A 22,526-nucleotide genomic window follows, 5' to 3' on the forward strand; every position below is an offset into this window, starting at 1 on the left:
TTAAAATCATGAGACTTTTCTACTTCTTATAATGTTGAAGATGTTAGACATATAGATATTGGAGGAGTACTGGAGATTGGAGAAAAGTGAAAAGGGATCAATGGACACAAACATTTCAGCTAAATATGTACGTGTATATGCATTCCTCCCCCCTCCCCAATTTCTCAGTGTGTATGGAGTGACTTGGAAGTGCTCAACCTGGAGAATGTGCTCCTGGCACTTAGTGCTTTGACAAATGTTGTACTTATGTAACTATCAATTCATGTATAAAGTGTTTTTCCCTAGGGTTTGGTAGAAGTCAATCAGTTCTAGCCACTGAAAGAGAACACAAATATGGAATGGGAAAATGGATCAATTAACTGGGCTGTCTGAGTCGCTGAATCTTCTTCTGGTTTTAGCGGACTTGATTACAACTCAATTATGCTTCTCCTGTTCTGAAATATATTTATCCTGTGTATCTAAAACCTTAGGAATTTCTGTCTTTGAGCAACCCTAACAGAAATATGTGAAGCACTTAAGTATTCTGCAACCATCAAATGCAAAGCAGATCCTTGTCCATCAGACAGCTTTGCTTACCACATACTGACCCACGCAGTCAGCCAACAATGTATGTATTGTCTGCATATATTTGTCACAAAATATTGTATAGCTCCTGATGGTTCTTCTAGAAGATCTGCAGACACTTCAACCAGAAAAGAGCACTCGAACACCAGGGCATTCCAGACTTGGAAATTCCTTGAATAGAAAATGGATGCTGGAAAGTTGAAAAATAAGAGAAATCCAGCGGCAGTGGACACACAAAGGCCTCACTGGGAATATGACCCATGATCTTAAGTTTCTCAAGGCCAGAAACTGGACCTTGACACTGTACCCAGAAAAAAGTGATAAAATTAAATAAATTCCCACAAAAAAGAAGTATAATTAAGAATACCAACTTATTAATTCATACTGGAGGGTACCACTTCTAATATCCACATTTACTCCTATATTAATGGCCCATAATTGGGTCAGTAGGTTGATTGATGACACATAATTGAGGCAAAGCCTAAGGATTGACATGAGGCATACTGGACTTAAGGCATGATGAGTTTTAAAGGAATATTTCTGCCCACAGCACATTTTGCCCATAAATATTTCTGCCCAGAACACACTTTGCTCATAAAAGAGCTGAGTTCCCCAAGAGCTGAATCACACCTTTCCTCCTGGACAGTTTTGGAGGTGAAAGTCTAACATTTCCTCTCTAAAAGAACTTTCTCTGTACAAGCCAATTTATTTGTCTTTAACTATATTTTTCTAATAAATCTACAGACTATGATTTCTATTTCAATTTTTTTTGTTTTGTTTTACTCTGAAAGAATGAATGTTTCTGTTATCTCCAAGTTCTTTGGAGGCACCTCCTTAAAACCCTCGTCAGTCATTCCTCATTATATTATCTGATTGACACGTAAAGTTGGAGAAATCAAGTTTTAAGTAAAGCCCAGGTCAATTCACAGTAGATCCACTAATGCCTGGACAGCTGCCATCAAAGGCTCCATGGAAGCTAGTCAGAGTCCATGTAGTTTTTTGAAATGCTTCTTAATTCTCACCCTTTGTTCGTCTCTCTATATTTCTCCTACTGATCTATAAATGGATGAGTTATTTCCCTGATATCACATTACTATTTTTTCCTTTCTACCATTTTCCAAGGGCGATCTCCCCCAATTGTACTGCAACCACATTGTAATGTAATGAGCTCTAGGAAAAGGAAATATTCACAAGCCAAATATGTTTGCCATACATAAAAGTCTAAGCATATAGAAAGGGCAGCAATCCTGGGTTTATCATTGTCCACTCTGAATATTATAAACCTTTTAAACTTAAGGGATTACCAAGTAATCCAATTTTGTAAGAAAGTGATTGAAGTATAAGAAGGTTAATTAAATTGTCCAAAAGTCAAGAAGCTAATTATCCACATCTTCAGATTTTTTCATTTCCTTTTTCATCTCTGCATTTACCCTCAGATTCTAGAAGAGTGTTCTGAGACAATGAGCTCCAAAAAAGATGCTCTCTTCCTAGAAATCTAGCTATTTTGTGTTAAATTAGTCTGGGAAGTCATGGGAAAAGGAGACGCTCACTAACATTTTGTCTCTGTGAGTTTAAGTGGCAGTGGAAGGAACTGCAAAATGAGATAAGAAGCACACAAGAGATTGGGACAAACAATCCAATTAAGATAATGGAGCCCTTTTCAGCTCCATGATCCCTGGGATGTTTCCTCAGGTCTCCCAAGTTTTTAGGGTCATTAAATATTGGCACAGTTTCCCAGTCCCATCCCCATCTTTTTGTTTCTTATCAGTTCTAGACATTCATATATCAGATTCTTTAAAAATTAATTAATTTACATAATTAAGAGAAAATACTGTATAATACATACAACAAATATTAAACTTATAGACTAAAATACACATTGAAGTTTCTTGGATGTTTTTAGCTATAGAAATTACTGCCATTATTTGGGCCTACAAATCCTCAGGGTACCAGAATTTAGCTTCCCAAATTCCCCAGAATTCCATTGCACATAGTAAATCTTGGATGCAGCCAGGAGATCATGGTCAGCTCTGCCTGGGATGAGCCATTAACTATTATTATATTGTCTTTCCATTGGCTCTGGCTATGCTCCCAGATAATTTGGGCTATGAACTTTCATGTCCCAAATTCCAATAATAAATTTTATACCATATTACTCCATAACATCACCCCCAAAGGGAGGTGATACCACTTTCATTGATGGTTGCCATTTGTTTTCTCAATTTCTTTTTCTTCTTGCCCATAAGGTCAATTTACTCTCCTATAGGTTCTCCAATGGCCCTTCACCTTACTCAGCCAGCCCTTTGCGTTGACCCTCTTTATATCCCCTCCCTACATCACAGTCTTATTATGCTTGTATTTTCCAAAGACTATAGAAATTCCTACCTACACTATTAAATACCAGAGGCAACTATGTTTATACAGTCATGCACCACTTAACCGAAACGTATTCTGAGAAATGCATCATCTGGCAATTTTGTCATCGTGTGAACATCACAAGAGTGCACTTACACAAACCTCCATGTTATAGCCTATGACACACGGGCTATATGGCACAGCCTATTGCTCCTACTTTATGAGCCTGTGCAGCATGTTGATGTTCTGAATACTGCAGGCAATTGTAACACAACGGTAAATATTTGTCTATCTAAACATAGAAGGGGCACAGTAAAAATATGGTATAAAAGATAAAAAGCGGCATACCTGTACAGGGCACTTACCATGAATGGAGCTTGCAGGACCGGAAGTTGCTCTAGATGAGTCAGTGAGTGACCAGTGAGTGAACGCGAAGGGCCAGGGCATTACTGTACACCATTGCAGACTTTATAAACACTGTGCGCTTCAGCTACACTAAATGGATAAGACAACATGAGATTGAGTCAAGCACAAGAGATGCAGCTGGCAGGAGATGTATGAGGCTGCAACACACTGTTTTGCAGCAAAGTTTTTTATAAGTAGCAGGAGTCCACTCTAATGGTAAACAGTATAGTATGGAAAAATGTAAATGAGTAACGTAGCTGTTTATTATTATCATCAAGTTTTATGTGCTGTACATAGTGGTTTGTAATGTACTTTTCTACAAACAGCAGAACAGGTTTGTTTACACCCGGGCCACCACAAACATGAGTAATGCATTGCACTGTATTACAATGGCTACAACTTCACTAGGTGAGGGGAGTCTTTCAGCTCCATTATAATCATAGACAGAACCACCATTGCATATACAGTCTGGCACTGACCAAAACATCGTTATGTGGCTCATGACTCTATAGAGATAACTGTTGAGTGACTTTCATAGTTTTATCTGGTATAAACAATGCATACACACACCAGCCTGGTTGTAACAACACACATGTGTGCACACACACATTGTAGCATTATTATCTTCCATGAAATAACATTAAACAAAATAAAATAAAATAAAATATTAGTGAAGCTATTCGTTAGCTTTCTCATTTCCACTACAACTACACTTAAGCCCATCCATGCCTAGATCTGCAATTGAGCGCCCTGCTTAAAGAAATCAGGCAGCAGCTCCTGTTTGATATATTCCTAGGTCTTGGCTGAGAGCATTTCATCAGAGATGAACTGCACCTAATGCAATCACCAGAATTAAAGCAGTTAAGAGAGTGCAACTCTCTGCCAAGAAAACTCAGCTGCATTGTGCTCTTGTTCCCCTGCTATTCCAGAAAGTATGTAACTAGTACTAATAAGTCGTTGGCTGCCGTTCCAGAAAGAGCAGCAGGAACAAAAATGCTGACCTTGGTACATTTGCCCCCACTTTACAATCCATGAAATTCTCACTGATTGATCTACAAGACAACCCATCCATCCATTCCATTACCGTTCTTTCCAAGAGCCTTTTAGGAACTCGCAAAATCAATGTCATTCTGTAAATAAAATGAATCTCCATCAATAAGACTATAAATATAATAACAGAAAAAGTTGTCATATTTTAACTGGTATTTAAACTAAAAAACTTGGGCAGGAGGGAGGAAAGGGTGGAAGGGTAATTCTATCATGATGTTTCAATTTTACCTCAGGAAAATAATTACTATAAAGATAATGAGAGACTGTGGGAGCAGCAAGGGGGTGCAGGGCAGGGGAGAGCAATGGGGAAAAATGTGGGACAACTGTAATTGAAGAACAATAAAAAAAATAGAGTAAAATAAAAAATAAAGATAATTAAGATATTACATTAATTAAAATTTATTTAAAGCTTTTTAGGTTTCCATATTTTAAGTTAAATGCACATCAAATTATGTCTTTAATTTGGGTTTACACATGATCAATTTCCAAACATATATGCGTGGAATAAGTTGAATAAATGATTATTTTGCAGTATAAAATAGAATAAGGGACACTTGCTTCAATTAGTTATAATTCTAGAACTATTGCACAAATTAAAATAGATAATTCAGAATATAAATTGTTGGACACATGGGACAATGATCTATCTTAATTATGCATTTGTATAAAAATGCTTTTTCATAGGAAAGGCAAAATTGAGCATGGCAATATATCTTTTAATTTGTGTGTAATTTTTCAAGCAAAAGTATTATTTCTTGGAGTTTTTCTATTAAATTCCCTGAGACAAATTGAGTTTTTGATATTTTATTCAGCTTGAAAAATTTTCTTACTGTGGATAAACATTAAGATACATATCCTTATATGTGTGAATAATAAATAGGTGTGTATACACACAAGTCAGAAAATTATAAAGAAATGATTACCTGAATGAACCATTTCTCCTAGAAAGGCCAGAACCTCCAAGTACTCAAGAAAGGAATACACACACACACACACACACATGCATGTCTATATATAGAGTCCTCCCTTATCCACAGTTTCACTTCCCAAGGTTTGAGTTACCTACAGTTAACCATGGTCCAAAAATATTCAATGGAACATTCCAGAAATAAACCATTCATAGTTCTAAATCGTGTGCTATTCTGAAGAGCACGATGAAATCTTGTGCCATCCTACTGTCTCTCATCCTGGGCATGCATCGTCCTTTTGTCCAGCGTATCCATGCTGTGTACAAGACCTGCCACTTAGTCACTTAGTAACCATCTTGGTTTTAGTAGGTGGACTGTCAGTATCACAGGGCTTGTGTTCAAATAACCCTTATTTTACTTAATAAAGGCCCCAGAGCACTACAGTAGTGATGCTGGCAATTTGGATATCCCAAACAGCAGCCATAAAGTGCTTCAAGTGAAAGGTATGCTTTTACTTTATTTATTTTTAGAGAGAGAGGAAGGGATTGAGAAAGGGAGAAACATCAATGCATGGTGGCCTCTTGCATGCCCCCCACCGGACACCTGGCCCACATCATAGGAATGTGACTGTTGGCTTTTCCCAAAACTAAAATCACCTTTGAAAGGGAAGAGATTTCAGAACTTCGATGAGATTCGGGAAAATACAACGGGGCAGTTGATGGCGATTGGGAGAACTGTGTGAGGCCCCAAGGTGCCTACTTTGAAGAGAGCTGAAGCATCATTGTCCTATGTACAATGTTTCTTGTATCTTGTATCTTCTTCAATAAATGTCTCTATTTTTCATTAAAAAAAAGAAAAGGTATGTTTTACAAGAAAAAAACAGAGCAGTATATGTAGCGTTTGGTACTATCTGTGGTTCCAGGAACCTATCGATCCCTGTCATTTTTTAAAATGTATTGTGCTTACACTTTTCAGGCAAAAGCAGCATTTATTTCAGAGGCGGAAGACAACTTTATTTTGGAAGTTGTTAATGGACCATCTTCAATTTACAAAGTTAATCTCAGGGCCTAATATAACATAAAGATTGAAAGTAAACTTGTTCTGAAGAATAAAAAAATGTCGGGTTTGAGAGAGGTACCTTGGCAGAAGTTGGAAAGAAAGATCTTGACAATTGGGGGGGATTATTACAGAAGGGCACCTGTTGAAAGTACACCAAGTAGAAAGACACGAGGCACATGAGAAATTTGCCATATTCATGCTATGTTGTAATTCTCATCTGTTGCCCTGAACCTTCCAATTTAAACATACTAACAATGATAGTCATTTTTAGCTGATTTCTTTGTAGGATGGAAATAACAAAGACAAATCTGGGTGGAGAGAATATAGCCATCACAGCAGCAAGGTGAACAGATAAACAACATAGTAAGAGAAAGAATTTAGAATTAGAGGTGGTAAGACAACATAAATTCTTTGAAAATCCTTAGAAATAATGAAGAGAATGCTGGTTTCACACCGTATATGGACAGCGCATTTACCCCATTATAAGTGGATATTAGAGGACTGAGTACTAGCCGGGATACCCAAGATAACTCTCATTCATCGTTAGCACCACAGATATCAAGCACAAGCCATTGCTAGCTTATAAAAACTGATCATTTAGTATAATGCAATTGTGAAATGAGATGAGCAGAAATAATTGTTGTTCTAAATATCATAGTAAGTGGCATTTGGAATTCAAATTAGGCACACCTGGTTGGGTTATCACACTGAGACTGAGTATACCATGTGCCTGCCTTAGCTCTGGTTATTATATCAAAAACCTGGGTGGCTGAAACAACAGACATTTACTTCTCATAGCTCTGGAAGCTGGGAAGCTCAAGGTCAGGGTGCCAGCACGGTCTGGTTGTGGTGAAGGCTTTTTTCCCCGACTTGTAGATGGCTGTCTTCTTGCTGTGTCTTCACACAGCAGAGAGAGAGAGACAGAGAGAGAGAGAGAGAGAGAGAGAGAGAGAGAGAGAGAGCTCTCTGATGTCTGTTCTTATAAAAACATGAATCTGATCATGGGGGCTCCACTATCAGGACCTCATCTAACCCTCACCAGCTCCCAGGGGCTCCACCTCCAAATACTGTCACATTGGGGGCCAGGGCTTCAACAAATGAAGTAGGAGTACAAATGTAATCAACAGCAGTTCCTCATAACAAAAACTACTTATACATTATATATATTAAATACAGGTGAGACAAAAGTAGATTTGCAACTGTAAGTATGCAAAAGTTTATTCTTGTATTATTATTTAATAATTATCACATTGTTTCCCAAACAACTACTAACCTACTTTTGCCCTTCCCTGTATACATATATACTATACATACATATTCATGTATAGAAACATATATGTGTACATATGCAAATTCTTTATTGAGGATATCCATTTCCCTATAAACTTGTTCTGTAAACAGTCTGCACAGCTTAAACTGTACACACTTTCTGCCCCAGCCTGTAATTGTGCACAAACACACACAGGTGTAGACAAACACAGAATACACTACTAAGTGAAACTGTAACTTGTAACACATAATTATTTCTCTGGGAAAATTGTCAGAGTCCAGGCGAAATACTCAGAGGTGTCTTATCCAGAAAGAGGACATAAACCACACACCTAGACAGTGCACAAGTTCTTTCTGAGTGGCCTTTACAATGGGGCTCAAGCACTTTGGGCAAAACATTGCAACTGTCCAGAAAAATCAAAGATAATTACTCATTAAGAATAGGAGTGAATCCTAATTCCAAGTCAAAGTACTTTAATACTGTGCATTTTCTTCCTCTTCTTCCCTGATGCTGGAGAATCAAGAGTTGATTGTATTTGTGGAGTAAAGCTAACACACAAAAGACATACGTTTTAAGGCAGAGATTGTATTTTAGAAACTCTTATTTATCCACTAATTCATTCAGCAAATACTTATTTATGCCTACCATGTCTTGAGTACTATACTTGGCCCAAGGAAAAGAAAATGAGTAATTCCTGTACTCAAGCAGTGTCTGACGGTGCGTTACTGGGAGATACCCTGCTCTCATAGAGCAGCATGATATTCTATGGTAGATCACAGCTGGACCGCTGTGACATCGCAGAGAAGATACAGGTTAGAAAAGAGCCCCAGTAATGAAAGCCTTGACATGAGACAAGGCTCTGGCTGCACGAAGGAGCGGGAGGTACAAGGACAGAGTTCAGCAGGAACGTGACAGCCTGTGAACTGGGGATGGAAGAAGGCAGCTACATGAAGTGCTGGGGTCACTCCTTGTTTCCACAAAAGCAACTCTTTTCGTCTGTTTATTTTTAAATCTCTTCTAAGATTTTATTCGAGTGGAGCTTCAAGAAAATAAAGATCAAGAGCTTACAGTAAGGAACTTTTAGGAGTTTGAAATAGCTGGAACTGGAGAGGGCCTGTATAAAAATGGCAGAAAATTAAATTAACAGGGTTGTCAAGGGACAAATTGTAAACCTGATTAAATAAGAACCTAAGCGTAATAGGATGAAATGGAACTTTTATTTTGTATAAGAATAAAAGACTCTAATCAGAACTGGCACCATCACACCTCAACAGAAAAAAATAGACAGAGCAGAAGGACATTTACTTACAGTAAACATGGTTTCTGATAATGTAAGCACGGCTTGTATGGGTCAAGAAAAAGCAAAATTCTTCTTAATCTCCATAATGGTAAAACCTATTGTTTCAAACAGAAAAACATCAAAGCCAGGCTAACAAGAAAAAACAAATTTTTCTTAACTTAACTTTTTCTCTTATGAACTTTCACCTGGATGTGATATGTGTGCATCTTAGGTGACCCAGTAAAGACTATCACTCTCTAGAGGCAGATAGAACTGGTATTAATGCCACTTCCCATTTCCTGTAGACTGAATGTTTGTGTCTCCCCCCAAATTCATGTGTTGAAATCTCAACCCTCATGTCACAGGTGGGCACAGGTAACCAGTCCTTGGTGATCACAGACAAAGAATTGAACCGAACACACTGAGAGTTTACATCAGGAAGAGAGAGAGCAGTTTTATTAAGCAATAATACCCCCCACAGAACAAGGGAGCTGGCCAACTCTGAGCAGAGATTGACCTCAGGGGCTGGAGGGACTCTATTCTTATAAGGCGGATATTACATGGCTAGTTTTGGCAGGGTTTTATTGAGCATGTACAACTACTAGTTATATTACTTTAAGAGCTACTATGCATATGGTATCCCATGATTTTCCTTGATTGGCTACCAGGGAAGAGGGTCACACAATGTTAATTTATTATAATGTTATTACAATGAAGCAGGGGTCTGAGTAGGTGCATTCATGATTCACCATGATTCAGCACTTTTCCAGAAAGGGTCTCTGTCCTGTGTGGCATTGTTGTCCTTTATCTTAGCCCTGGGGCACCTCAGGAGTTTCCTCCTTCCCGACTACCTCCTGCCTCACTCAGTGTTATGTTATTGTGAGGTGGGTTATTGGGAATTGATTAGTTCATGAGGGCAAAGCCTCACAAATGGGACCAGTGCTGTTATGAGAGAGACTCCAGAGGGCCCCCTTGCCTCCTTCTGACACGTGAGGACACAGCAAAAAGATAGCCACATGTGAAGGAGAAAGAAGGCCATTACCAGGCACCTGGGACTCCCCAGCCTCCAGAACTGCAAGGAATAAACTGCTGTTGTTTATAAGCCACCCAGTCTTAACTGTTTTTGTTATAACAGCATGAAAGGACTAAGACACCATCCTACACCCTTTAGGGCTTGATCAAGGGAAAGATCCATTGGCATTTGGCTGAATCTTAAAGTGTCATCCAAATTTGTAAGATTTAAGATGTAATCTCTTCCTCTTGTAAGAGAAGTGAAGTACATTGAGGGAGGAAATAAGAGCCCCAGCATGATGGGTTTAAATGAATGGCTGAAGAGGGAAAAATTGGTAAAAGAGTCTTAGACCTCAGTATAAGAAATTTTCACTTTCATAATACAGAAGACTACCAAGCCTATACCGTGTCTGTCTTTGCTCCTCGGCCCAGGTACTAACATTCTGAGAGCTTTGTGGCCATTGGTCGCAGGCTCTGTATTACCTATGTTGCGTCCAGTGTGTTCAGTCTAAAGGAAATGAATAAGGCAACATGGCCCAAGGAAGTGACGACAGACTTAGAAATACTACTACAGAAGTGGTGTCAGCTTCACCAAACCACCTCCACCCTTCCCTGGATGGATTGATTATAGAGTGAAGTCACCATTATTTACCAACAGCAGTTGAGAGATCCATAAGCTAACAGTGGAAGAATAGGTCATCCAAGTCTTAAAAAACACCGAGATCAGGAAAAGAAACACATGCTTACCTATGTTACTACAAAAAAAACAACAACAACACACACAAAAAAACCCTTATCGCATTCATGAAGGTTCTGGGGAACCACTGAAGAATTCACATAGACAAACACAGACATGTACGTATAAAAAGGTACATGAGAGCACTCACTATATGGCCTCTTTCTCCACATGAAATGTGTATCTCACTTAGAAGGCTTGTCTCCCCTGCCAAAGCCAATTGCTCAGTTGTATTTCTAGGTACAGACAAGTTGACTGATTGATGCATAGGTAATTGATATTGATAATATAGTAGCAGATACAGATATATTCGAGAGCTGTGAAGAGTCTGAGACTTTAACCTACCGGAAAAGTAAAGTATTCTGACACAGTTTCATTATTGCTGGCGGAAGACATGCTACTCCTGGATCAGAGATGAAGGACTTTATTACTCACAGCATCGGAGGCAGCAAGCTTCATGTTCTCCTGGGTTCCCATTGGCTCAGTGCCTAGATGAACGCTACACATACAGTGGAGCAGCCCAGAGCATCTCCAACCTTATAAATCCCCCATCTTGTAAAGAAAGCTGCAAGCAAACTTGCCCAATATTTGTATTGGAAAGAGATATTACCTTTATTTTCCTAGACAGCAAACTTACCTATTTTCAACCCCAAGGGACACCGGTTGCTATACAAACTGCCTGTAAAGAATGCCCAGAATAAAACCTGATACAGAAAAATGCAGAAATGAAAAAGAGATGTAGTGAATTATATACATGTGTATGTGAATTTCCTTCTACTTCATAATTTTTAATGTTTAGTTCTTTAATCCACATGGACATTAATTTTATGTAAAGTTTCAAAAGATTTTTCTATTACATATAGCAAAAGCATCCTAAATGAAACAGAGAAGTGGACTATTCAAGTTATATAAGTATGTATCACTGTACACACAGACATGGAAAGGAGACCAGATATAATGGACTTCAAGCAGTTGGCAGTGGATGCCCACGGAGGGAATAAGAAGCGAGTGCAGGCAAAAGGCTTTTATATTTTGTTTCCATTGTCTCTATCACTTGCCTCCTACATAAATAGAGCAAATTCATAGGTCACTTAGGTATGTGTTTAGTCAATTTTTCTAAGTGATGCTGAGGTTACAAAGAATCCCAAATTGTCAGTACATAACAACAATAAACCTTTATTTATAATTTAGTTAGGCTGGGTTTACTATGGTTCTTTTCCACATTCCAGAACATAAACTGAAAAAAAATCAGCTACCTATAATATATGCTCCTCTTGACAAAGAAAAAAAAACACTCAGAAAACCACAAAATGGCCCTTAAATTTTCTGACCAGGCCCAGCATACATCCCTTTCTCTTACACTCCATTGGCCAAAGCAATGATCAAAAAATTGGTGACACAGATTGTACACTCTGTTTTCAGGAATGGCGAGAAAAACAATTAGGAACATTACTAAAATAACAGTATATGCATCTTTTAAGAAAAACAAACAGTTCTTTTTTTCAATGGTAAAAGAATAAAATAAAGAAGGGAAAAGGAAATGAAAAAAAAAAAGAAAAAGGAAGGGAAGGAGGGAGCGAGAGTTAGCTGCTGTGTTGGTAATAGGCTGGAAATGGACCAGGAACACCGGGTACAACACGCTTGCTTGCTGTCATCTATACAAAAACAACAAGAGACTGTTAGGAGGCATGTTCAGTTACGGCGTGGGGCCTGGGGTGCTATGACTTTCATTATTATTGAGGAAGCAACATCTAATATAGTTTTTAAAATGAAGATGAAAGGAAGATCAAATATTAGATATTTAAATTAAAGGATGGAAGTCACTGGTAAATTGTTACTGACGGTAAATTTTCCTTGTGGGAAACTTAAACTGTTTTCCCCAAGTCAATATATTATTAGCACTTTGAACATTCTAATTTATTGTCACAATAAAAAAGGGTTATAAACTGTAATATATAACAAAAGTATACGAATAGATTTATACTGGAATGTTTCCAATTACTTGTGGTATTGCCTATCTATGGAACAAATGTTTCTCTCTCATTATATTAAGATATTGGTAGGCCCTGGCTGGTGTGGCTCAGTTGGTTGGAGCGTCCTCCAGTAACCGAAAGGTCGTGGGTTTGATTCCGGGACAAGGCACATGCCTGGGTTGTGGGCTCGGTCCCAGTCAGGGCACCTATGAGAGGCAACCAGTTGATGTTTCTCACATTGATATTCACTCCCTCTCTCTTTCCTTCCCTTCCTTTCTCTCTAAAATCAGTACGCAGTTCCTTGGGTGAGAATTTTTTTAAAAAAGATATTGGTACAGGCTGAATGTCTGTGTCTAGCAAAACCTCATATACTAAGGTCTTTGCCGCCGGTGTGTTATAGTATTTGGAGATGGGGCCTTTGGAAAGTATTTAAGTCAGGAGGGCAGGACCCTGGTCTGATGAGACTAGTACCCTTATCAGAAAGTCCCAGAGAGCTTGTGCCCCCATGTGAGGGCACAGCAAAAACATGGAAGTGCACAAGCCAGGAAATGAGCCCCCACCAGAACGTGACCAAGCCGGCACTCTGACCAACATCAGCCCCAGAACAGTGAGAAAATAAACTTCTGTTGTGTGAGCCACTCAGTCTCTGGTATTTTGTTATGGCAGCCTGGGTTAACTAAAACATATTTGTTAACAAAATTAATGAGTACGGACATGGCAGACCCCCCCCCCAAAAAAACAAAAACCTTCAAAGTGTTTGAGTTTTGAAAAGATTCAGTGTGTAAATAAATGCAATAAATAACTCTCTCCTTTGGGAACCAGGCTATATCTGTCTGTCCCAAAGAATGGAAAAAGCACTTACCAAACTGAAGTGTTTGAAAAATATCATATATCCCTTTGTGGGGGGGGCTCCGCCCACAGGGCTCCCCTGGCCTCCACAGATGAGAATAAGTCTACCAAGACATGATCTGCTGGAGAGGAAAGGTGGCTGATCTCTCAAAGGAGAAAAGCCAAGAGCCTTTTCCTCAATGGGCTTTTATTGGGTTCAATTTGCACAGGAATACAGATAAAGCTCATCAATAATTGTCAGGCAGTAAGGATCAAACAATAGATAACAAACAAAGAACTCTGAGGGCTTATTCTGAGTCAGGGTCAGATAGCTAAAGGGCTCTAAGACACTGGGAAACAAACTCATTTCAGTCTTGGACCCTTATATTTTAAATTGAGGGTATTAGCAAAGCAGGTTTCACAGGATTTTATGCATTCTTTTTTAGGCCTGATTGCCCTGAGGAATCTGCTTTTCCAGCACAGGGCTGCACCGCCCTCTGTCATTGTTTCAGGCTTCAGTCAGGCAGGGGAAGTAAGGCAGCCAAGAGATCAGGAGACTTCTTGCAGACAGAATGAGAACTCAGGCTATGTCAAAGCCAAGGGGTGAGGGTCCATCACCCCCCTTTTCTATAGCCCCCCAAGTCCTTCCCTGTGGGCCTGTTCATGACCATGCCTGTCTTAGGTCGCCCCTCCCTTGAGGAATCTTACCTGTCATTGGCTAACTGGTCAGGCTCAGGGCCAAGCAGGGTGAAGTGGGCAGAGGTGGCACCCCTGCCAGGGAGACAAGCTTTGTCTCCTTAGTGGCTTATGGTCCCAAGGTCTCTGACTCAGCCTTAGCCATGGGGGTTTACAGCTTCTGAAACCAGGCAGGGTGGTTCCCAACATCCTTTTACAATTTGATTTTGTGCTTCCTTCAGTTATATTGAAGAATAGATTTATTTCAAACAGATCGGTTAATGCCTGTTACTATGGCCAATTCATTAGGGCTCCTCATGCTACATTCTGCTGAATGTTGAATAAATGAATGATTTCATTTTGACTTGAAGGTACCGTTTAAGTCCCCAAGAACCAGTATTGTCAGCCCTCAGCTCCTGGACTGACTTTCTAACATATATACTCTCCATACTCTGTGTAAAGAAGGTACAGAAACATCTCTGGGTGTTATAACACCCATTTCACTAGTTAAGAGCTGTTCCAGTTACACAGAAAGATGGATAAAAGATGGGATCAGTCCTACCAGCCATCTATGTCATCCAGACTCTGAACACTAGATGTAATAATAAAAACAGTAACTAACATTTATTGAGCACTTCTTAGGTGCCAGACAGGGTATCAATAATAAGTATTTTATGACAATTATCTGATTTAATCATTAAAATAGCCCTCTGATAAAAAAATACTGTTATTACCATCACTTTACAAATGAGGAAACTGAAGTCAAAAGAATTTAAATAACTATGTGGATTATTTACTAACCATTATAGACATGATTACATTTTTTACAAAAAGCTGCAGGGGAGAGGAACTGATTAAGACACAAACACTAATTTGCTGTCTATGCCGTATCTTTGCTGCCATGAAAATCTATGTGTAGAAAGAAACTTCTTGGATTAACAAAATGTGTTTGTTTAAGAAGATCTCTGTCACCCTGGCTGGGTGCTCAATCCTTTGGAACATCATGCTGATCTGTTAATCCACCTGAGTTAAGGAATCTCCTGTCAGGGCATGTACAATACAAGAAACAACCTCTGAGTGCATGAATAAGTGGAACAACAACTCAACGTGTGTGTGTGCGTGTGTCTCATCAATAAATAGAAAAATTTTTAAATAAAATAAGATCTCTGTCTTAGAGATACAAGCTCTATTAGGATCACGCATGTGTGTACACACACATACACACAGAGAGAAAATACCAGAGTTGCATTTATTACCAGACCTTTTTTAGTTTGTAACTACCAGGCATTCATCAGCCACATTCCAGGAACATCATACCATTTCTGTATCATCAGAAACTTGACTTCCACACATGACATCCCCAAGGATAAGTGTCCCATAAGGAGAGTTTGATGAATGTCTTCCTACAGAGAATTTTGAATGTATTTTTACTTCTGTCTGAACTGGTTTAGTTGAGGCTCTGTTGAAGGGAAGGCAATGCCAGATGACCTGTTAGAGTCCCTTCCAAGTCTCAAGCCCTACTACAGAGACACTAATATTCTGAAGAACTCAAGAACCTTCCCCATCTATTATTCAAATTCATGAGGATTCCTCTGGTGCCGTTGCATAATGTTTTCCTCTTTAACCTGTTAAAATATGCGAATCATTTCCATTTTTCTCCTTCCCACCCTATACCCCTTTCTAATACGATGCATTCTTAACATATGCTGCCAGAATGAATAATTCTGAAAATTAATAAGGCTTATCATAGAAAATGTCAACTTGGTATCGGAATAACAGAGCAATAAACCAGAGCAACTCCATAAAGTAATGATGCAAAGCTGGGGGAAAAATCCATCCCTTGTCAGGTTTTTGGTGAGTGTTAATAAGAGATCAAATATTCTTAAGATAATAGTTATTTTTTTTTAAATCTTTTATAATGTAGAATTTTATTAAAATAAACCCCCAATGTTTCCTCTTTTTATCATTAAGGAAACTTTTTTCATGAAAATGATTGCTGTGGAATATATAGCAACTGATGTGAACAAAATATGATAAGATATAAAACAGATTTGTTTATTAACTATATTAGATCCTTATAACAAACCTCTAGAAGGAACACAAGAGAGATCAGGTAGTCGGTGCAAGACTGAGCCACCAGAAAGCAGTAGGGCTGCACATCAGTGCGCCACCCTTGATTTGTGTGCATCCTCACAGCTGCACGTACAGGGAAGTTTACTGCAGGGCAGGGTGATTTTCAAGATCCTAGATCCAGATTTAGACAGATTTACAGGCTCTAACCGTATCTCTACCACTTTCTAGCCCTGCCCAACTTATTTAATGCCTTGGGATTTGTTTGGTTTTATTTTTAATCTATAATAATCACACTTTTATGTAAGTTTATTGTGAAAACTAAGTGAGAAAAGTCTTCATGGCACAGGTAAGAGCTGGTAAATCGTAGCCATGTTATTTATTCAGCACATTGCTCACTTTCTCTTTTCTACCTTCCTTCTATTGGTTTCATCATCAAAGGTCCAAAACACCCTCAAAGGTTTGGGTGTGTGCAGGCAGGCTATTGCTTCCCCTGTGTACCTCCAAGTGCCTCGGCTTTCCATTGACTGCCTTCCCCATCGTGTACACTTAAAATTCTCACCACTAAAACTCTTAATATTCTTTAAAATCTTAAAATTGAACCCACCAAAAAGCTACAACTAAGGTGGCTGTCTTGTTTAGAGAAGTCAGTACATGCACGCATATGGAACCAGATGAGTCTGTGTTATCGGCCACATGCCACTGTGTGATCCTCAGGGACAGATACAAGAAGGGCCTATTCCAAGTACAGTACTAGGTTAGCAGTGACTTAGCAAGATGTCCAAGGATGCTGGACAGAAACATATTTGGCAAAGGTCACAGAGAACAACTCGGGTGCAGGTCAAGGAAGCATCACCTGTTCTGATCACCTCCAATTCACCCCCTGCCTCGGGGCAATAGGGATGGCTGAACACATGACACCTGACACTGGAGAGTTGAGGTGGAAAGCAGTTTATTAGTCACAGCACACAGGGAGGAGGACACTGCATGCCATGGAGAGTCACACAGGATAGCGCCCAGGGACAGAGTAAACAACCAGGGGTTGTGGGGGTTAGGCTCTGCAATATCAAGAGGGCATTGTGCCCCCGTTCCTGTGGAAGGATGTGATTGGCTTGTTTGAATGATTTCACAGGCTGGCAGGGAACTGAAACCTACTACTCACAGATAAGCAGGAACTTTGCCTGGTTTCCTTAATAAGGAGGTCTGCTTGGCTAGGGGACCTCATCCAACAAGAGCAGAGTAAGGTGGGAACTTGGAGTTAGGCCAAATGAGCACTCCCAATTCTTCCAGGTATCAAGGCAGTACACAGTATTGGACTTTCACTTTAGACCTTGAACCATAGTGTCCAGTGAGAGTGGGCACCTGGAGGGAAAGAACACCTGCAAAAGCTCCTGATGGAGGTCTGCAACTCACCTTTTGTGTAAGTCCGCCCTGCCTGTGTTTATACCCCTATACGCAGTCTGCGCATGAAAGTGTCTGGGCTCTCACTCTGTTGCTTAGTCAGATATCATAGTGGTTGAGCCCTAAATCTTCCACATGAAAAGCCAATTACTTATGTTAATAATCTCACATAGAAACCAAAATCATCCAAACACAACTGAGTAAACTCATATACACATAAATTTACAATTGAACATAACTATGGGAGAGAATAGGTTGCTTTATATCAAGTGATAAATATAAAGTGATTAGTGACACCTTAAACTTGGTAAATGAATACACTTCTAACAGAAGCATCACCATTAGAGATGAGCAGAAATGTACATTTATTTGATGAACATATTTTGTAACTATCCAGCCATTAGCTTTAAGAGTGTTGTATTTCTAATCTGCATCTGTCATCTGCTTTGTAAACCACCCTCATCCTTAGGTAAGGCTATTTTCAATGTTATTCTATTCTTTGTTGATGTTACTTCTACATCCACATTAATACAGATTTGTGTGTCAGTGACAGAGCCTGTTAAAATACAAAAAAAGAAAAGAGCATAAATGTGTTGGTGGGGTTTTTTGATAGTTATTCAGTTGCTAAACTTTGGCACAGTCTTTTAATTAGCCACTTGAACCCACAGAGGAATTCTTCCAGAAAATGAAAAACAATATGCTAACTTTCTATTTAAACTGCTCTAATTAATTATGCTTCTTCAGTAAAAACCCATATTTTACAAAAATATAATGCAGTATGTGGACTCTGTCCAGTAACTATAAAAAAGTGTAAAATATTAAAAGGTTTTTAAAGGAACCTATGTTCAGTGGTAATTTTAAATGCATTTTATCTTATATATATTATTTTGTGTGTAGTTTTCCAACAAAACAAATCAATAAAATGGCAACATTGGATTATTTAAATTGAAATACTTTAGGCATTTATAACTTCAGTTATTTTATGAATCATAAAATTAAGTTCTTCACAAATAGAGACTAAAAGAAAGTTACCATTTTTAGAAAATTTTACTTGATAGTTGTCCCTTAAAGGTTATAATTCACCTGGATTAACACACCTTTCATTTATTTATTGATAATATGGATAGGTGATAGACAGATACATAGGGTATTTACTAAGCCCCTGACACTAATGACAAATACCTATACCCATGAAATTTAAACTTTGAATCATGGGTGGAAGAAACAGTCAATGGGAAAAAATATTAACTACAGACCTGCACTATGCAATTATTAAAAGTAGATAATGCTAAAGGGTGCTTGCTCTACTTTATTTCGTAGTTTGGGAGGTCAGGGAGACCACTTTGAAAAATGATATTTAAGCTTAGATCTGAATATCAGAAGCAGGCATAAACATCAGGAAGAAGACCATTCTTGTATGATGGCTGTACAGCAGAAATTGGTTTAAATATTAAGTCTACTATGGTTGAAGTATGGTGTGCAATAGGGAAAGCAGCATGAAGTTAATCAAAGGAGTAAAGAATAGGCAGGATCTAAGTAAGCTTGATGAATCAGGACAAGGAGTGAATTTTAACTAAGAGAGTTAAAAATAAGTGTGACATGATCACTCTAGATCAACAAAGAGAAGGGATAGTAGGGCTCAAAGTGCCAAAACGAGAACACCAGCAAGGAAGTTGTGTCCAAATGATCAATCGGATAATGATGATGAGGAAAACATAAGAATCAAAAATAACTTGACTTTTTGACTTAAGAGATACAGTACAGTATTTACTGAAATCAGGAAGATGAATGAGGAGCAGGTTTGGGGGAACAGGAAAGTAAGAGATAAGAGCTTGAGCCAGGTCAGGTTTCAGATGTCTCTTTGATAGTAGGTGGAAATGTTAAGTAACCAATTGGTTATATCAGTCTAGAATTCTAGATACAGTAGGGATAGGAACCAATGTCATGCCAATAGATTCAATAAAAAGAAATAATCTTCTTAAAGATGATATTCAAAACCATGGAGATGAATGAGATCACCAAGAGAATGTACAGAGATGAGTCCTGGACAGGGTCCTGGGAACTCTAAAAGCATTTGAGAGAAGGAACAATCACCAAAGACAGGTGGTTGAGTCTATGAAATATGGAGCAGCCAATCAGCTTTGCTTGAAACTGCCTTTCTTTTTCTATCCTAATGGCTCAGACAGAAAGAGCCCACAGTTCTTCAGGAGAAAAAATCTTAGAATATTCCCCTCAGCCTAATTTGGGTTAAGTGTGGTAAGTAGGAGGACTTCATACAGGTGTGATACACCTTACTCCAGGGAAGCCACTCCAGTAACTTAATCTGGGACACATCAAGTTAGTCCCTTCCTCTTTCACCTAGTTCTTGCCTATCACCAGACTTTTACTTGCTATAATTCTCCTCATCTTTGAACCATTCCTTTTAACCTTCTTGCCAAATCTGTCACCCTTTTAATACAGCCATGATGCCAACTTGTCCAACAGTGCCATCCCCTAGACAACATCATCCTCTAGATATTGTGTATACCACCTCCTAGGGACAGCCAACTGACCTAACTTTGCAAAATCCCTCTTCCCTGCATGAACACTTTTTTTCCTTTTTGCTCCTTTCTTCCTTTAGAAGATTGGAAGAACTTCTGAGTCTGGGGTTAGGCAGGACTACCTCCTTTGACAGCAAGAAGCAGCTATAGAAAATTAGACCCTCATCCATTTACCTTTGTATGATCAGAAGGCTTAAGGTCTTTAGGGGGGAATTTTACCATTGGTATTCAGTGAATTATTAATAAAGAAAGCAAAGAAGAATAAAAAGCATCCAAACTGGAAAGGAAGAAGCAAAAAACTGTCATTGTTTGCAGATGACATGATAGTGTACATAGAAAATTCTATAGACTCCACCAAATAAGTGAATTTGACAAACCAGCAGGATACAAAGTCAATATTCAGAAATCAAAGGCATTTTTGTACATGAACAACAAAGTATCAGAAACAGAAATCAGGAAAAAATCCCATTTGATATAGCAACAAGAAAAATAAAGTGCCTAGGAATAAACCTAAACAAGGATGTAAAAGACCTGTACTCAGAAAACTACACAACACTGAAGAAAGAAATTAAAGAAGACACAAACAAATGGAAGCATTTACTGTGTTCATGGACTGGAAGAATTAACATCATCAAAATATCCATACACCCAAAGCAATTTATGGATTCAACACAACCCTTATTAAAATTCCAATGAAAAGTTTCACAGAAATAGAACGAACATTTCAAAATTTTATATGGAACCATAAGTGACCTCAAATAGCCTCAGTAATTCTGAGAAAGAAGAACAAAGTAGGAGGGATCACAATACCTGATATCAAACAATATTACAAGGCTGTGGTAATCTAAACAGTCTGGTACTGGCCTAAGAACAGACACATAGGCCAATGGAACAGAATACAGCACCCAGAAATAAACCCACGTCTCTATTGTCAGTTAGTATTGAATAAAGGGGGCATGAGCATAAAATGGACTAAAAATAACCTCTTCAACAAATGATGTTGGGAGATCTGGACAGCTACACATGCAAAAAAAAAAAAAATGAAACTCAACCGCCAGCTTATACCATACACAAAAATAAATTCAAGGTGGATAAAAGACTTAAATATAAGTCATTACACCATAAACCTCCTAAAGGAAAACATAAGCTGGAAAATCTCAGATATTCCACTCAGCTGTATTTTCACTGATATGTCCCCTAGATCAAGGGACATAAAGGAAAGAACAAACAAATGGGACTTCATCAAAATAAAAAGCTTCTGCACAGCTAAAGAAAATATCAGCAAAATGAAAAGGGAACCAACTATATGGGAAAATATATTAAGGTTTGATCTCCAAAATACATAAAGAACACACACAACTCCACTCCATGAAGACAAACAAGCCAATTAAAAAAATGGGCAAAGGACCTGAACAGACACTTCTCCAAGGAAGACATTATGAGGGCCCAGAGACATATGAAAGGATGCTCAGCATCACTAACCATCAGAGAGATGCAAATTAAAACCACAATGAGATACCACTTCACACAGTTCAGAATGGCCATCATAACTAAATCAACAAACAACCAGCGCTGGCGAAGTTGTGGAGAAAAGGGAACCCTGGTACACTGTTGGTGGGAATGCAGACTGGTACAACCACTGTGAAAAACTATAGAATGTTCTCAGAAAACTAAAAATGGAACTGCCTTTTGACTCAGCAATTCCACTGCTGGGACTATTCCCTAAGAATCCTAAAACACCAATTCAGAAGAACCTATGCACCCCAATGTTCATAGCAGCACAATTTACAATAGCCAAGGACTAGAAGCAACCTAGGTGCCCATCGGTAAATGAATGGATCAAAAAACTGTTGTACATTTACACATTGGAATACTATACAGCAGAAAGAAAGAAGGAGTTCCTACCCTTCACCAGAGCATGGATGGATCTGGAGAGCATTATGCTAATGAAATAAGCCAGGTGGTGAAAAATAAATACCATATGATCTCACCTTTAAGTGGAACCTAACCAACAAAACAGACAAGCAAGGAAAATATAACTATAGACATTGAAATTAAGAACAAACTGACAATAACCAGATGGGGATGGAATAACAGGGAAAAAAAGGGGAAGGGTCATCAAGGAATCTGTGTAAAGGACACATGGACAAAGCTAAAGGGGGATATGATCAAGGAGGAGAGGTGGGGATGGGTGGGGGGAGGGGAGTGGTGGCAGTAAAACAGAGACAACTGTATCTGAACAATAATAAAAAAAGAAAAAAGAAAGAAAGCAAAGATAATTAGACATTGAACTTAACAAACTGGGGAGCATGAGCCTGTTTTCTTCACCAGGAAGCTACAGCTTCACACCCCAGGGGATCACACCATTTCTCTACCAAAGTGATTAACACTCCTCCCTTCTC

General features: G+C 38.7%; 1 protein-coding gene across 1 annotated transcript in view; it reads right to left on the reverse strand.

Moving 5' to 3' along the window:
- The window catches only part of CHODL (chondrolectin), a 277,081-nt gene that overhangs the window by 78,787 nt on the left and 175,768 nt on the right, over positions 1-22,526 (reverse strand). Inside the window, exon 2 of the mRNA XM_053918015.1 lies at positions 3,285-3,414. Coding sequence (XP_053773990.1) covers positions 3,285-3,366 — 82 coding nt within the window. The 5' untranslated portion in view covers positions 3,367-3,414. The remainder of the gene's footprint in view (positions 1-3,284; positions 3,415-22,526) is intronic.

This window comes from Desmodus rotundus, chromosome 2 (genome assembly GCF_022682495.2).
Source record: "Desmodus rotundus isolate HL8 chromosome 2, HLdesRot8A.1, whole genome shotgun sequence".
Lineage (NCBI taxonomy): Eukaryota > Metazoa > Chordata > Mammalia > Chiroptera > Phyllostomidae > Desmodus > Desmodus rotundus.